The sequence below is a fragment of the Perna viridis genome, chromosome 9, assembly GCF_037379345.1.
Source record: "Perna viridis isolate PV_CMFRI_1.1 ecotype Kerala chromosome 9, ASM3737934v1, whole genome shotgun sequence".
Taxonomy (NCBI): Eukaryota; Metazoa; Mollusca; class Bivalvia; order Mytilida; family Mytilidae; genus Perna; species Perna viridis.
In genome coordinates, this window is record NC_142453.1 from 33,043,688 (window position 1) to 33,062,076 (window position 18,389).

The following is an 18,389-nucleotide window of genomic DNA, read 5'->3' on the forward strand; positions in this document are numbered from 1 at the left end:
CTATTAAATATCAATATACTTTTTTTCGACTGTAGGTTATATTTTAAAACGGATGAGTGCTTTTCACAACAATGTTATTTTTAAAGGAAAACTTTGAAGTTTCAATATTTTTAGGGGTGGGGGTGGGAAGGGGGTTATACGTTTTATTTACTATTCTTGTTAATTGAAACTTATGTGATATTTTCCAGTGTGAGTATACAAGACCATCAGTTAATATTATACTTCATTTTTTATAAAGAAATGCTCACTGCATATAACTATATTACATTGTATATCTTGTATATTAACTTGACGAATTTGATGGTAAGACACAACACGGATCATTAGAGGAGGGGGTGCTATGGTATTGTTGTGTATAAAAAGAAATTGTCAAAAAAAATAATTTGATCCGCATTCTGGACACTTTTTACCAATGGAAAAGGAACCCTAACAAGAAATGTCCGTTTCAACAGAAACAAAAAATGTTCATAAATTGGCGGAGAATCGAAACATCTGATTGGCTATAGTAAATCATTGCAAGCTAGACTGAAGCTGGCGAACAATCAGATGCACTAGTGACAAACGGAGTGCTTGGTAACGGAAATTACCACAATCCCAATGTTGAGGAGGGAAATTCCAGTAAGATCATATCTTAGGAATTTCTCTGATACATAAATGTGGCTGAAGTTACCTAGTCGGCTTTAGGTTATTATCATTTTCAATGAGTCTTTGAAATATCTATTCGAAAAAGGAGTCCGATACTGCGAAAATTTAAAGCGGACAAAAAATGCATGGATGGTGGTATTTTTTTCAAAGTGTGTGGTAACGGATATATTTGATGGTAGTAATTTACCCAAGACTGTCTATTGAAGGCAACAAACTAAGCTACATTCTGTTATAATAGTTCTCATTTGAGCGCTGCAGTTCTACAGTTGATGAATTTGATAAGTAAATGAAGGCTCGTATGCATATTTTCGCAACCACATACAACGATACCTGGTATCCCCCTTTTTGGAAATTGTATTGTTGATACCCTTAATAGTAACGGAAATTAGGGATATGCTAAAAAATTCGAGAACGTACTCAGGAAGTCAGATTTAAGGACAGTGACCGGTGATGACTGTCTTACATGCTGCATAATCCTCAAATAATCTTGACAGGTTCATCGGAATAGTTTCCACCATAACATTACGTCAATGAGGAGCAATTATTTTTATCGATCTTATTGATAAACCATAGAAATGACCAGTTTGAGATGGTGTCTTCAGTCGTAGTGGTTTTTGTACGTTTCAAATATATAAATACGTGGTAAAGACGGTAAATCATCCAGGTTATTTATGCAGTACCACCATCTCTCCAATGTTTGAATCGCGTTACCATCATCCATGCATTTTTTCGCTATCGATTTTTATAATATCGGACATCTTTTTCAATTAGATATTTTACAGACTTTGCAAATAATAATAACCTGAGTTACTTCAATGTACCAACAGAAAAATTGATAGGATATGATCTTACTGGAATTTCCTTCCTCCATATTGGGAATGTGGTAATTGCCGTTTTCACCCGTGTAGATGGTTTTATCTATAAACCGAAAAATCAATATATACACATGTACCATAACGTACGGTCAAGTTTAAAAACAGAATAGAACACTAACTATATAAAATAATCATCGATATGAAAAACGGGAGATGAGATTATAGAAAATCAGTTCCTAAATTGTCATGTCGGAATTCAATTTATCGACCTCCAGGTCGAAACTGTCTGTCAAATCATTCAAACTTAAGCCGCCACAATCATTGAAATAAATCATCTCTTAGATACATGGCCCTCTCAGCTAATTACATTCCTCAGTTGATAAGCTTTATAGCTCAAGTGCTACAAGTTATCACATAGATACCTACTAGTAATTTAAAGTGCTTAGTTTCTAAGGCACCTAGTCCAGCCACACGTACTTTAACATAAACGCCAAAGTCTTAGAAGATAATTTCAACAATTAGCCCACTAGAATGATTATAAGTTTTGGATTGGTTTATAGCTATTTTAAGTATAGGAAACAACAGGTAGTCATAAAGACTTCTTCATCAGATCTTTGCAATACGTCGGCAGGAGTGCCGCAAGGCTCAGTATTAGTACCCCTTTTATTCATAATTTATATAAATGACATAGCAGATAGTCTATTTTTCCTTTGCTGATGATACATTTTTCGGCTACTCAAACAACAACATAACAGAAATTAAAATAAATGTTATTGATCGCAATCTTTTATCGTGGGACAAATGGTCAAAAACATGGTTAATGGACTTTAACCCAAATAAAACAGACATTATGATGTTTTCAAAAGTCGATCTTCCAACTATAAATTTCAGTCTGAACGGGAAAGACATTCTGCTTAACAAAACTCATAAACATTTGGGAGTTACTTTTAGTGATGACGCAAAATGGAACGATCACATAGAAAATCTAGCTACCTCGATCAGAAAGCATCTTAGTATTCTTCGGAAATTAAAATTCAAACTTTCTCGGAATCACTTAGAAAAAACTATTCAGAGTATATATCTGACCTTTATTTGAATATGCCTCAGAAGTCTGGGATAATTGTGGGATAGTAAACACTCAAAAGCTAGAAACTTTACAACTCGAAGCTGCTAGAATAATAACTGGTTTACGATATTCAACAAATCGGAGCAAATGTATCGAGAAATTTGGTGGGAAAAACTATGAGATCGACGAAAACGTAAGAAATTAAATTTATTTCATAAAATATATAATAAAATGGCTCCGGATTATTTACAAGATCTAATGCCACCAAAGATTCAATCTACTATATTATATCCGCTTCGGAATGGTGAAGATATCATTGTTCCCTTTAGTAGGCTGTCGGTGACTCGTGAATCCTTCTTTCCATCAACAATAATTAAATGGAATAAATAGACAGAACATTAAGGGAGATTCAGACACCCAAACAATTTAAATCGTGTTTACTGAACACCAGTGATAAATTGACTGTTCCCAAACGTTTTTGCTACGGCCAAAAAAAATTAAATATTTTGATAACTCAACTTCGTAATTCTTCATCCTTTTTAAACTTTGATTTGTATAGAGTCAATATTATACAAAGTCCGTCTTGTCATTGTAGTCATACGTACGAGACTGCTCACCATTACTTTTTGTATGCCCTCTTTATAGCAATGCAATAACCAAACTAATGAGCGACCTACAGTGGGTTCTTGAATTTTGCAATATAGACCTACATCTACTTGTTGGTCTTGCAGAAAATCTATCAGAAAAACAATATCAGGTTGTGTTGGACCGTGTATATTCCTTCGTTAAATGCACGAAAAGAGTCCTCATTGCTTGTGCTAAATTAGTACACATCACATCTCATCACATCTCATCACATCACCTAATGTTATATTTTTACTGTCTCGTCTTAACTTTGTAAAACATAAATAGCAGTTGTGAATATGAATTTGTATGCCTATACTTTATTGTATTTATTATTATTTCAGGAGTATGTTCTTTTACTTGTGTCTGATCCATTTTGTTTATTACAAGTAAAATATGTTTAAACTAATGACTATTACAAATAGCAATACCACCGGACCACAAACTGACACCATCCAGAGAAATGCATTATCAAAATTCTTATGCTACCGTTTAAGCAAAGTTTCATTTGTATTTGTCATCTCCAGGCTTCCGATGTCACATGGCGGTTACCGTAATAAAAATACAAGATACAATGAATGATACATCGGGATGATGAAAACTTCAATGTAAGACTTTGGATAAGGTTTCGAAATATACGATATTGTTTTTAAAAAAATATGCCGGAGTTTGAATTCCATACCGTACCAGGGACGGATCCAGGATTTAAGTTTGGGGGCGTTAATTGAATCAAATGCCGTGCAAAGCAAGGCAAAAAAATATTATGGGGTGAAACTTGTGAAACCTTGGATCCGCGCCTGCGCACTGTAGCACGAATCCCCGTACCAGCAAAGAATCAAAAAGAATATTATCAAAATGCTACTTATGCTACCGTCTAAGTAAAGTTTCTTTTTTTTTTTTGTTTTTGTTTTTTTTTTTTTAGCTTCCGATGTCCCTTGGCGGTTACCGCAATCAAAATACAAGATACAGTGGGGTGATACATCGGGATTGTTTCGGGGTTTATGCTACCATTTTGTGCATCATTTGGTTCAAAAAATGAGTGGCAAATAATAGCATGGAGTCCCTTTCTCTATACATGTTTCTTAATCGGATCCACTTCCCCCTTTTTTGTAAATATTTGGACCCGCCAGGACCAGCATTAAATATTTGAAGACAACTTCAGCATTCCACTTTATATTTCATTTCAATGATTGATGAATATTTATAGCTTCACATGGTTTTCATTTCTAGCTAAACATTCATGCGTCTAAAATAAATAGACAACTTGAATAAATCGAAAGTGAACGACTGGCTGCATTGAAATAAACAGGTACTGATTAGAGGTTAGAGGTCAGCTATTTTTAATCGGAAGTCACGTGAGTGGCTTCGAGTATTTTAAGTATAAGAATGACAAAAGGGCTTCCGGCAGATAACTTCACGGGCGAAAATCCTTTCTTCAAATTAATGCGTGATTCTCTTTTAAACTTTAAATACTTCACCGATATTCAAAATAAACGATATTTCAAACATTTTAAGTGTTAATATTCATCTAAATATTGTCTAACTGGTAAATCGAGACGCCAAACTATTTTTTTTGCCGCTTGGCCGCGAAGTAATTTCATAGAAGATAGTTAAAAGCCAATACAATTTAATTGGAGTTATCTCTCTTTGGTTGATGTTGGATGTTAATTATACCTCGTAAATGGTATTTTAATCAAAATCATTTTATCAAGAAGCGTCACAATCAACATCAAGTTTAAGGTCTCAAGAACGTAAACAAAGGCAATAATCTTATTTTCACGATATTTGTGTGCATCTTTGCATTCTCAAACCTTGGTCCATGTCATGACCGGCATTCTAGCACATTGCTTAAAAAATAAACATCGGGAACCTATGTTGCACGTTGCACGCCTAGCGACTTCGAGTTTCAGCACCTTCGGTGCGTTGATTACTCAATCGTTGTTACATGTATTACAAATGTATAGTCCTAATTATTCAACATATTTAGTTCACAGTAAAAATTGTTTATTGGGTTTGTTTATTGACGTATATAACGTAGAACCAAACTTGATATATTGAAAATATCTTTAAAATGGACCTAACTATCTGTATTTGAACCTAAATGGGGTATGCCAATGGGACTATTTTACTGCGATAATGTAAGATAATTGCAGACGCTATCAGGCTTTACAAATCTAAAGGCTTTGGTGACTGCTATATCAATTCTGATCTTCAATCTAAATTGATAAAAATATGTTTAACACGTATTAACTCCTTGTATGGAAATTTGAAGCCCGGGGGACCCCACTTTAACCCAATTTATGGGGCCTTATTTGAAATAGTACCAGCGGTGCAGGGGGAAATACCCAACATTTTATGTCGAAAAAGTAGTGGGCAAAGTTCAATTTAGTGAAATGACAGTCATCTGAAAGTTTTCCAACTCTGAAAATGGGGACCCTTATTGGGGCCTTATTTGAAATAGCGTCAGGGGGTAAAGCGTTATAGGGGAGTAAGATAATGTTGTTACATGTATTACCCATCATAGAAATTCATTTCATTGGATGTTTCAAATTATTATTAAGTCATTTCAACTGCTACTAAGTTACCATGTAAAGTGCTTCATATCTGTGTCCCAATAGGCCAAATACTGATAATTAATGGAGTTCGAAACTTAAAATCGCATATATTATTTCATAGTGAAATGTAGAAAATTGATTTTTACCTTATTTTTTTCACTCAAACGTATTTGTTCTTTAATATAAATTTCGAGGACGAATTTTTGCTGGGAAAAGAAGACGTCGTGATGATACGTGGTCATGTATATATGAATTTTTGTACATTGTAGTTTGGAAAATAAATATATCGATTTCATAAGTTTGAGTACACTAAAAACTTACTTTTACTGAATGATTTATAACATGTTAAGCGAAAAGGATGTTTGAAGTTTGTAAGATAGATTGATTTTTATATACTTTATTGCAATTAAACAGCTTAAAAACAGGAAAACGAGCAAAACGAATTTGATGAATTAGCAATATAAATTGTTGTATTTGAAGTTGAATGTTACATTGAACATGTCAGTGGAATCGGGTTGGATCGTCCATCGTGAGCAAATTATTTTTAAGGGACTCTGGTTGAAACGTCCATCGTGAACGGACGCGTATTGAGTGTCCAAATTATTTGTTCAGGCGTCCATAGTGAACAGAAGCATGTTGAGCATCCAAGTTATTGGTAAAGGACTCCGTTCGGAACCTCCATCGTGAGCAGACGCGTGGTGTTCATTAATTTATGTTGGAAATCCATAATAGTATTTATTTACATGTACATTTATATATAATTGGATTTAACATCAAGTGGTTCTTTCTACTTAGATAGAAATCTGCCTTACCTTAAACCTTTTTATCCTTTTTTCATTACCGTAGATCACCTGCGCGATCCTTTGAACGTTATCTTTCATTTGGAATGCCTGTCAATTATGATGATCTTAACTTTTCAATTATATTGGTATATCTATTTACTATAACGTTTTTGGAAGCTTGTACCAGTCCATGAAAGTTTGAGTCGCAGCAACACATTGATGATGTATATTTTGAATTTTTATTTTGTGTCATTGCATTTTTTTTTTAAAGATGCCGGTATTTTATTAACTTTTTCTCAATGATTATTTTCTTTCGAATTTCCAGGAATGCACACAATTACTAGTAGACCTTATGTAGTAAAACATTTGAAATAATCTATACCTTTGTAAATTCAACTCACTGAGATTATTGTTGATAAAATATTGGTGGTTGGTATATACTGGTACATGTTGATGAATTACTTTAATTACTTCTCACAAGCATTTTTCCTTGAAATAAAAGATTTTTTTATATTAAGAAGGACTCCATCTGTTTTCAACGATACTTTACAGTTTTTCAAAGTACATATCCAAGACTGATCACCTGTCTTTTTCAAAGTTTTTAGGAACCGAAATGTATAGCCGTAAAGTTGTAAACATTGGTTCCCCGTTTCTGTCTCATTGATTGTAAAATCCATTGTTCAGTAAGATCGTACGTAGTTGTGCCGAAGTGACCAGTTGATTAGAATTACAAATTAATATGGGAGACGAAAACAAAGAAATTTGCAAACAGCCAATGAAGTGAAAGAGTGATTAGTGAGCGAAATTCAAAACAGATCACACCACATATCTGAGCTGTTATATAAATATTTATATAAAATCTATATAAAATTTAATACCATATATCATTGGTTCGCAAATGTTAATTTTACAAATGGTTCGCAAATGTACTGAAAAATGTTCGCAAACGTAAGACCAAAAAGTTTGCAAATGCAGCAGTCCTTAATTACAAAAAGCTCGCAAATGTATTGCTCCATTGGAATTAAATGAACAAGATTTCTAATAAGAAACAAGTAGATCACTTTGATTAATATATCAAGTGCACTCTACTTATACTAAACTTCAAAGTTAAAGGCCATCTTTTAAGTAGCACTCCATCACTCCATATAAGAGTCATGCAAAATGAGATTCATGGTTGGAAAGTTTACATATTTTTATTTTTGTTATTTTGTTCAATAGTATAGTATACTAAACTGAAATATTTTAACTGACCTTTAAAAATTATTGTCCGTACCAGAAAGCTACCTTAAACTCGCCTAGGGTCAATGCTAAAGATGCATATCATGCAGAACTTTCTTTGAATAAAGAAAATATTGATAATGTAGAATGTTCGTTTCTTGATCTCAATATCAAAATCAGTATTGGGAGACGTATTACTAAAATTTACGATAAAAGAGATTATTTTTCATTGCCTATTGTCAACTATCCGTTTTTAGATGGTGACGTCATATGATGTTTACATATCACATTTGGTTCAATTTTCTCGTATTCGTAATAATGTTTCGGATTTTAACGAAAAAAATCTTTATATAACCGATATCATAAGCTCGTAAAACATTCACAAACATTTTCATTCGATACAAGGAACTCATTCTCAAATACAAATACATTTGTAAACGATTAATACGTCCGGTATCCCCCACCCTGTATTTTATGCACTGTGACTTAATGGTAATATTCCTAACAAAGCACGGAAAACTCAGTACTCACCCTATAAATTGACTAAACCGTTAAATAGACTAAGGGATGTAGTCATGATAGTGTTGTCAAATCGTTAAAAATAGCATTTTTTGGGTATTAACATTGATTCGATTACAGTTTTTTTACATAGAAACTAACACAGTCACTATATTTAAAAGCAGTTTACACTTAGAAATCGATGGTAAAGGAAAACTATTGACCAAACGTCAAACGTGGTGACTTTTCATTCAGAATTGTCAACTTTCCTTTCATCTGTGGCAACATCCCTTCGGCTCCTGCGTATGGAGTGTTCATATCACAACTCATACGTTATGCCAGAGCTTGCCGAAACTATACAGACTTTTTGTATCGCGCTAGAACTCTAACAAATAGGCTTCTGGAACAGGGTTATGTTGCTACAAGATTGAAGTCAGCACTACAGAAGTTTTATGGTCGTCATCATGAACTCGTGGATCGTTATGGTGTATCCATCAGCACAATGAAAACTGATTTATTCAACGGGTCATAGTTTTCCTTTCCTCGTTTGTCTACCCCGGACTTGACTTTTTATGAGCAACTCGGCGGGTGTTTCTAGAAAAGCAGAGGACGCTTACCCTACCGGTGCACCTGGTCCATGCTCCTAGTTTTTAGTGGAGTCCGAGTTGCTCATTTACTTTTGTTACTTTGTATGTATGATTTTAGTTACTTTATGTTCTTTGTTGTGTATGTTTGTTTTCCATGTCTGGTATTTGTCCCTGGATTACATTCTTTTGATTACCGCTATAACCTTGGTTCCCTTGATTACTCTTTCAGCATGACATAAGTTGCGTCCTTATTATATGACTTATGATGGGCCATTGTGGAAAAACATGGCATCCTTATAAAGTTATGTTTTACAAACGACGAGAACATAACTTTTTGTAGGTTTAAACTGGTCTGGAGCTGGAATGTCAGTTAACTGCTAGTAGTCCTTGTTTGTACATTTCTATAACTTATAATCAATTTCTTTATTTCAACAATGTTTTAACAATGGACTCTGACCTTTTTGAAATGGATTTTGATGTGTTTAATTGTGTAATATTTTTCCACAGTGGCCAGATTTAAAAGTTGGAGGGTTGTGTACACACCAAAGTACTTTCACACCGCCGCATTTGTTTGGCCTGTCTCAAGTCAAGAATTTCCGGCATCTGTAGAAATTGCTTCGTTTTCACTCAGTGTACTTTTATGTTGCTAGAATATATAGGAGCAACTATTTATCTGTATATGTATATGATGTTGGGGAACCAGCTGAAGCCTGCCCTGTGGTGTGAGGGGTTCCTCGTCTTGCATTAAGACCCATGGGTGGTCTTGAGCTGACATTTTTCATCCTGGTAGTGCTGTTGTTCACCATATACTTTCTCGTTATATAAATCATTATGTTTGTTCCTAGAAAACTAGCGGACGCTGCCCCCGAGCTTGCTCTAGAGTGATTCCTAATCTATGCTCCCGGTTCTTATTGGAGTCCGGCTTGATTGTTTATTTAATTCGTTTTCAGTGCGTTTAGTTTGTTTTTCTCTGCCTTAGTCTTCTTTTATCTTAATACTTTCAATTATTGGTCTTAACTATGCGAAACCTTTATTTCACTTTGATAACGACATCACTCAGAATTTTTTTTTCTTAAAAATTGATCTGTAGTTACAATAGGCATATCTAAATCATAAAGAGATACACGTTTCTACGTGTTTCTATTACTTCAACTTATTCTTTCATTCAGTAAAAAGCCAAAGTATTGTATATGCATCAAACGGGCGTTATCAAATACCTTTTGAAGAACACATCATAACATACTCCTCACCAACATGTGCATTTTTTGCTGGTTTGTACTGGGCATCATCGTACGTGTAATGTATCTTTGCATGCTCGGTGATATTTTCTTTATTGTCATTTCTGTCAGCAGTAGTTTTCTTCGTTTTACTTGTCTTCTGGTTCTGGCCTTCATGTCTTGTCTTTGGTGGACTTTCGATGGAAACTGTGACTTCAGATGTGTTTTCTTTGTTTCTTCTTTCCCGTAATTTTTGGGTAGCTGTGACATTGTTATAAGACCCCACTTCCTGTTGCGAGTTAATGCTGGGCTGGCCGGCACTTGTCGTGTATATGTTATCTTCTGTGATATGCTGATCAGATGATGTCAATGCATCGCGTCTGTTAAAATTGTATGTTTGATCAAAGTTCACATTAAGTAACGTTTTTATTAAAAAAAAAATTTTGATTGCACTTCATAAGCTTAAAAATTAATAAAAATTTAGCTAAAAGAATTTGTTTATCACTAGTATTTCTTCGTAAAAATTATCATGGATTAGTATATTATTCATACTTTCGAATATAGTGCATTACGATTGGTTACTTTAGTTATGTTTTAATATGATGATATATGTATAAAACATACCTTGTTCTGTGTCTTGACAACCTAAATCTGAAAAATGCTGAAAAAGACAATATCTTTACAATGATGAATTAACTATGTATGAACTCCGTGCATATTATTTATCAAGAGTAGTATTTTCAGAGGTTGGTGTTATAGTCAATTGATGAAGGATAATAACAAAATATGTGCTTATTAACTAATAATATCTAGTCAGCTGTCAAAATGAATAGTCAATGGAAAGTCGTAAAACAAATAGCAATATTAGAGTAAAAATCGGAAAGTTGGAAACCATCGCCATGGTTTCAACTTGGTACAATCATTTCAAAATGTTAGCCGTATTCAACAATTTGAAAGTTTAATAGCGCGCTAAACCATCTATTTCCATTGTGGTCCATTATTTCCGGTATATCAACACAAATGGGTGGCATAACATTGCCCCTAGTCAAAATCGGTAAAATAAGTAGTCAAAATAGTACAGAAGATATGAACAATAAAAAAAGAGTGAAAATAAATACAATTAAAATTACATGTATGTAAATCAAGGCCACGAGTTTAAAACAGTCTTGAATTTTGTGGGGAAGGCTCGGCAACTTCAAGATGACATAATAATATACAAATACAAACTACAGAAAATTAATTTGTAGACATTATAAAGACCCATCATATATAATCTGTTTGTATTTTATATTTTATCAATAAGATATTGATATCGGAAATAAAACTTTTAAGGCAGCGTATGAGACGTATTTTATGACAGCATTGGTCCAAAAGCATGTCTCTAAGAAAGGGAAATTTATAAATGTTAATTTAAAATCGTCTCGTTTGTCATATATTTGTGTACTAAGATAACTACTGTCGTCAAATTCGAGGTGAAAGTCTAAAAATAAAAGAAGATGTGTCAGTAGTCTCTAATTTCTAATTCTAGTAGATGAATAAACGGAAGCTACTCTCCCAAATTAGGATTATTATTGGAGAGACCATCGTTTATATATCGGTTTGTGAAATTCAAGGATCAAGTCCTTTAATCTTTTTGTCTTTCACAAATAAAAGAATAAAAAAAATAGATTGGCTAGGAGAGAGGCACAATTAGTGCCCATTGGAATGTCGATACTTTGTTAACAAATTTTTCCAATAAATACAAAATACACCAGTTTTATATATTGTAAATTTCGATATGCTGTACTCGGGTTTCAAGGAGTAACCTCTCATCAGCAGCATTAAAATCAAATATGTAGGAAGATCATTATCAAAATATTAGTATACAAGTAGTACTAAAAACCGAAACTATCGAAAGAGGAAGCTAAAGTAAGAAATATGTTGTCGAAGAGAAACTCTAGCATACCGATCACATGTTGCTCGGTGTAACTTTACAAGTATATAACACTTTTTGTATTCGTCGATATCCATCTCCTACGTCTCAATCATAGTATTATCTTGAATCATTAGTAACTGTTAATAAGACTTCCACTTAAAACCCTAGTACTAGTTCCATAACAATACTGGAAAATAAAATCCGAAACCTGTGCGCATTTGAGAGTATGAAATTGCATTCTCCGGAATAAGGGACGGTTTTAAGCAATCTGCCTAACTTGTGAAGAGGCAAACAAAATGTTCACACTGGAAAAAGCATACGATTTCCGCTTACTTACATTTTGACTTCCTGCTAGCTTTCTCCAGTACGTCGTATCTGTGTCTTGTAGTTTTAACAGCAACATCTTCGTAACTCTCTTGCTCATGTTGAACATTATTTCTGAAATTTCAATACCATCACATTATTTTTTTTTATTAAAGCCAGCGATATACATTTATCAGGATGTCGTTACGTTCGTCCGTCACACTTTTATATCTCCAAACTCCTCCTATAAACCACTGATTTAATTTCGAAGAAATTAAAGTAAGATCATGCCATTGAGCACTTGCTATTTTAACTTTTGATCTGAATGAATTTTGGGCTTCTATTATTACTTTGCAATTATAACTCCGATGACTGGTAGACGTACATATTGTGTATCTCAGTGATAATGTTGTAAGTGAGTGATAATTAAGTAATGCATTTGTCTTTTGATTTATTATGGTAATTTGAAAAATAGTAGCTAAACTATTTATATTTATATAGATTGCACACGTACCTTGGCGTGCTTTTCTTCATTTGGTCTGAAAAAAAAGAGGAAAAAATAGTAACATTTACCCAGAGGGCGCCTACCCTACCGGCGCACCTGGTCCATGCTCCCAGGTTTTAGTGAAGTCCGAGTTACTTATTTACTTTTGTTACTTTGTATGTATTATTTTAATTATTTCATGTTCTTTGTCGTGTGTGTCTGTTTTCTATGTCTAGTCTTTGTCCCTGGATTACATTCTTTTGATTTCTGTTAGAATCTTGGTTTCGTTGATTATACATATGTATCTTAATTATTACTCTTTACTTCCTACTGAAGTAGTGTTGGCAAAAAATGTAAGTAAATGGAAATAGCAAAGTTGATTGAATGAAATATATTCAAAGGTTAGCCATTGTTGTGTCTTTAAAGCTGAGTATAACCTTGTGCAGAAAAAAAAGTACAATGTTATAAACCAGGTTCTGCGAGGCTGACATTCCTCGAGATAATTCCGATCAACCAATCGGCTTGATTTAATAGTGTGGTAAACAGTGGTCTTTTTCACAAAAAATCGTAAGAGTAAAATTAGTCCTAAGTTATGACGTCACAATACTTTTATTTACTATGACGTCATAACTTACGACTAATTTTACACTTACGATTTTTTGTGAAAAGGACCACAGGAATAGTTGTTGTTTTTACAAACGCTTGTAAATAAATATTTGATAGTAATTTTTAAATAAAGATACAGAAAGCCATGTAGCAAGTCTCAGTAAAAAGAGCATAGAAGATAAGCGTCTGCCACCTTGTTTATGCTTTTTAGAATTGTTGATAATTTGATCATCAATCTCATCATACACAATAGTGCCATCTTCCAGAACACTTTTTACTCTAAATTAAAAGAGAAAATGATTAAAGATTACAGTTTTATCAAGATAAATGGTTCCTACTATATGTACGTTCAGTTAGAAAAGATTGTTACCATCACGGCAAAGTATAAATAATTAACTTTTGACTAGAAGCGTCCGGTCATCTAAAACTTATCGTGACTTTTTTTCCTAGGAATTTTGTGTCAATATTGCTGTTATGTAGCTAAGCTAATTCTTTTCAGTGATATACGGCTTTTGCCGGGACGTTTAAAAGATTGCATTTTCTCACTATTTTTGACTTACTTAAAGGCAAGTTTACATAGTGTAGTGACGAAACAGAACTACAAACTTACCGTTGATTTTTCATTTCTGTCCTGTTTTTCTTTTCCTTAATGTATTTGATGGTTTCTGTGTTATATGTTCAAAATCAGTGGAGGATCCAGAGTTTTAAGTAAGGGTGGGGCCCAGAAATTTCTTGACAGGATCATCGGAGAGGATCACGAAGTGATCCGTATTTGCTAGGGGTTTGTGGGAATGGCCCCATGAAAATTTTGAAATACTAAACTTCAAATCTTGCATTCTAAGGGTATCTTTAACAATTTTGCAACAATTTTTAAGAATTACAATTTTCTATAGGGGACCCGGGCCCCCGGCCCCCTGGATCCGCCACTGAAAAGAGTGCAATGTATGAAAAATCATACAGCTCTAACATTTTGAGGAAAGTAAAACAATCTGACTTAGAGTGGTAACTTAATATATCGTTGGAGAACGTTGAAGTACAAAAAGTATCACTCATTTATTGCAGAGAAGAGATATTTTAGCATATTTCCCGCATTTGAGTCAATGAAAGCAAGTCAAATCTATAGAACTATAAAGGCGCCATTCTTCATTGTTGAGTTGACAGATTTTACTGCAAGTTCATCTTGATTTATTTTCTTCAAGATCACTTTAAAATATATGAAAAGTTCGTTAAAATTACATAAATATAACCACATATCAAGAGCTAATCATTGTGTTCCGTTTATTTGTTTTTTTAAGTAAATCTTGTATTAAAATAAAACGAGCGCCTAAAAATATTGTAAATTCGGGTAGACAATTCTATTATGGCTGTGCCATGCGTGCACTTTGAGTCTGAGTAAACAACTACCTTATTAGAGCGCAGGATTTGACCCAAAATCACAATATTTCAGATTGCATTTTGGTATCTACATGTAGTTTGCACTACAAAAACGATCATAAATACACGCATTTAAAAACAATATGAGTAAATTACCCGACTTCCTTCGACATTGATATATAACCATTAAGGCCACAGCTATAACTAGAGTACATACAACTATACCGATGACAACGACGATTACAACCTGGAGCTCAAACCTAAGAGACACGAAGAAACTAGCTGATGACTCATCGACACTACCTATAAGATAAACAAAATAAAGTATCTTTGCTATATACATATGTATATATATTCTAAAATGCGTATGTTCTATGAACTATTTTTGATATTCGAAGTGTTGAAGTTGCATTAATGAGTCAGTGTCTCAAATGATGAATTTAACGAATATTTGTTCATGGGTACGGGTATATTCAAGACCATATGCGTTTTTTTATGAGATATTATTTTAAACAATAGGCTCTCGAACAGCCTGAATCGCTCACCTATCAAACCATGTCCTATTAACTAAGTACTTAAGTGTATCATGTTTTGTTTCCATGTTTGACAAATAGTGCTGAAAAAGAGCATATATTGACTAATAATGCAAATTTAACTGCGTACCTAAGGCATTGTAAAATGTTGAAAATGCCTTCAAAGTGTTTTCAGAACCTCTGTAAAATATCTGGACATGGGTCCCCTTAAGCCCTGCTATTCCACCACATCTGAGGGGGCATTAGCCCAGAATACATTTCTTGAAAAAAAAAACAAAAAAAAACATAAAATAAAGTTAATTCATTTCTATACAAAATTTTCATCATCACCATTCAACTCAAGAGACCAAGTTTACCATGTAAACCTAACATCATTGAAATTATAGCAAGTACAAAATTAGCGGGAAAATGTCAGCTATTCTGAAAATGGCCGCCCAGAACAAACTTTCGTCATCAACTATGACTACCATGTTGCCTACAGAAACCAAAAATCATTGGAATCCGAGCAACTGTGAAAATGGTCGCAAAATGGCAGCCATTTTGAAAATTGCTGCCAAAATAAAATTCAAAATGCCAGTTAACTCAAAATATTATGTTTATCTTATGAGTAGCTTTCATCCTTATTATTCTTCTACAGTTGAGGAAAACATAACATAAAAAGCATTTTGACCCCTATGTTACTATTTTTAGTAACGACGGCCATGTTTTTCGATCGCTGAAAAATTTTAAACAATCATTTTGTGCAGAATATCCTAAAAAACAATAATACCAACTTTCATAAAATTGTGTTGCATGGCTTCAGAGAAGATTTTCAAAGTTGTGCACGTAAAAACGAAAAAAAAATGTTTCAGGGCCATAACTTCTACATCGGGAGACGAATCATTTTGAAAATTTGGCATAGGTCTGTCTTTTGATGGTGAACAATATTACCATTTGCAAAAATACTGTATTTTGTCCCCCTATAATCTATTTTTAGTCAGAGCGGTTTTTCAACGTTTGAAAAAAATCAAACAAACAGTTTGTGGAGAATATCCTAAGGAACAATCTTATTTAGTTTCATTTGATTCTGAAGAGTAGTTTCAGAGAAGATTTGTGAAATAATAACATCAAAAATATCCAAAAATATCGAAAAAGGGCAATCACTCCAACATGGGTCAGCAGATTTTGGAGAGTTATGCGAAAACTGCTGACACCTAGGGTCTATTTTTAGTACTGGTGGCCATGTTTTTCGACGGGTCATTAATCGAAGCAAGATTTTGTGCAGAATACTCTAAGGAACAATCAATTTAATTTCATCTAAATACATGTACATGCAGTAGTTTCAGAGAAGATGTTTGAAAAATTGTTAACGACGACCGACACGAAGTGAAGGCAATACATGTAAGTAACCTGGCCTACGGTTTCGTTGACCACATTCATTGTTTTGGCAAAATATACGCAGGTGGTATTTTGGATTTTGTTCTTTTTTCGGTTTTGTTTGTTTGTTTGTTTTTGTAATTTTGACACATTCCCCGCCTGTCAGATACTCGCGAAATCCATCCCTATTACTGCAGGACTATATAAGCGAACACATATACTGAATATTAGTATTCTACTACTTCATGGTCTATACGTACTCGGTTCCAGTACCCGTATGTCCTGGAACATATACAAAGGACTACGGTGACTATGGTTATTTTACCTTTATGCCCTTTCTTATCGTTTGTGCTCCACACATATACTTTACTACAAGTTGTTCCAACGGTATTTTGTAAGGAGTACGAATATTTCCCTGTACAAGGGACGGTGATGACCGGAACATGACCATGGACATAAAATATCTTCTTGTGCTGTAGTAATGGAATTACTCTATTCCTGTTGACCATGGTGACAACTTGTTTGATCTCGTCCCTGAATAACTTTGTTGAAATAAACGGTGGAAAGGAATAGAAAGTAATCATTATTCTATACTTACCTCTGATGTTGTTAACTGTAGTATGACCATTCAAAATAGAAACATCTAAAACAAGACATAGCCATATTTATAGAATTGATTTAGACAAAAGAAAGGCTGCTATAGAATACTAATTTCTATTTAGCCAATATTGGCAGGCTAAATATGTACAAAATGTTTTGAAAAAAATGATGAAAATGGCAATACAATCAGTCACGGGCGCTCTACCAATTATTTTGATTATTTTATGTTCTTTGTTGTGTGTGTCTGTTTTTCGTGTCTGGTCTTTGTCCCTGGAATACAATCTTTTGATTACAGATACCGTCAGAATCTTGGTTCCCTTGATTATTCTCTCCCAACCATCTTAGAGTTACATCAGTCGAGGAGTGGGTTAGTTACCTATTGTAACAATTCTCTAAATATCGAGCAATTTTTAATTATGAACTTTTTCATTGGCCAAATCGACCACACACGTAAAAAGGATGGCACAGGAATAAGGAACAAATTTGAAAATATGCCCCTTAATTTCTAATCAAAGCATGGAGTTTATTTTGTCATAGAATTCTCCATAGACGGCTTATGAAGTGCGTGTCATTTCATATACCAGTGCTAGTATTATTCATATATAGTTTTGCTACTTCAGAAATACTTTACAGAGCAGATCCTGAATTTTAGGGTAGAGGTAGCGTTAATAGAATTTTAAAAAAAGGCCGAGCGAACAAGGCAAGACAATTTTTTGGGTGATTTTGTGAAAAACCAATATTCATGTAAAATTAATGAGGTAATCGTCCGGCATGCCTTTCCTTGAATCATTGATAGTAAATGTCGTCTTAAAAAGTTAAAGTAAGACGGGGAGACCATGATTGGAAGAAGAAATCATATAATGAAAAAATGCAACAAACCTGTGATTAAATATATAATACATCCAAACAAGACGAACTTAGCTATATCCATCTTACTTTTATCCATGAATATGAAGAGATTCTGAATCTGAAACTAGTTGCAAAAGAACGGGGAAGTTCAATTTGTACAGGTAAAAAGTGTGGATGAGAGGCGTTAATAAGAAAATAGTTCCTTACTATTGAAAAAAAACGAAACAGTATTTTGTCCTGTTGAATGAGGAACCATTTCTTTTTGCATAAGTTCATTTTTGTTTTTGTTGATTTGCTCTTTTCCAAGTCCATGCATCCGAAATCTTTTCGTTTACAGATGTGGACTGTACATGGCAATATAA

The 18,389-nt window shown here is 33.8% G+C and overlaps 1 protein-coding gene across 2 annotated transcripts; it reads right to left on the reverse strand.

Moving 5' to 3' along the window:
* Nucleotides 1-6,546: 6,546 nt before the first annotated feature.
* LOC148607889 (uncharacterized) lies at nt 6,547-18,174 on the reverse strand. 2 transcript variants are annotated; one of them, XM_088546382.1, is made up of 12 exons: nt 18,058-18,174; nt 17,177-17,221; nt 14,846-14,992; nt 13,926-13,980; nt 13,509-13,594; nt 12,740-12,764; nt 12,260-12,360; nt 10,632-10,668; nt 10,008-10,387; nt 7,739-7,821; nt 6,889-6,976; nt 6,547-6,595 (listed from the first exon to the last, which is right to left on the reverse strand). In XM_088546382.1, exons 1-10 carry the CDS (start codon nt 18,122-18,124, stop codon nt 7,808-7,810), a joined length of 957 nt encoding a protein of 318 aa, XP_088402508.1. In that variant the 5' UTR covers nt 18,125-18,174; the 3' UTR covers nt 6,547-6,595; nt 6,889-6,976; nt 7,739-7,807. The 2 variants fall into 2 exon arrangements, with proteins under 2 accessions (XP_088402508.1, XP_088402509.1); XM_088546383.1 differs by lacking the exons at nt 13,509-13,594; nt 13,926-13,980 and having other exon boundaries at nt 6,552-6,595.
* Nucleotides 18,175-18,389: the final 215 nt, after the last annotated feature.

Excerpts from the sequence above, each read along its gene's own strand:
- LOC148607889 (XM_088546382.1), bottom strand. The coding sequence starts at position 18,124 with ATGGATAAAAGTAAGATGGATATAGCTAAGTTCGTCTTGTTTGGATGT. Across the intron at positions 13,981-14,845 it reads TCAATGTCGAAGGAAGTCGG|AAACCATCAAATACATTAAG; the intron begins GTAATTTACTCA and ends CATATAACACAG. Across the intron at positions 10,669-12,259 it reads AGCTAGCAGGAAGTCAAAAT|CATTTTTCAGATTTAGGTTG; the intron begins GTAAGTAAGCGG and ends TGTCTTTTTCAG.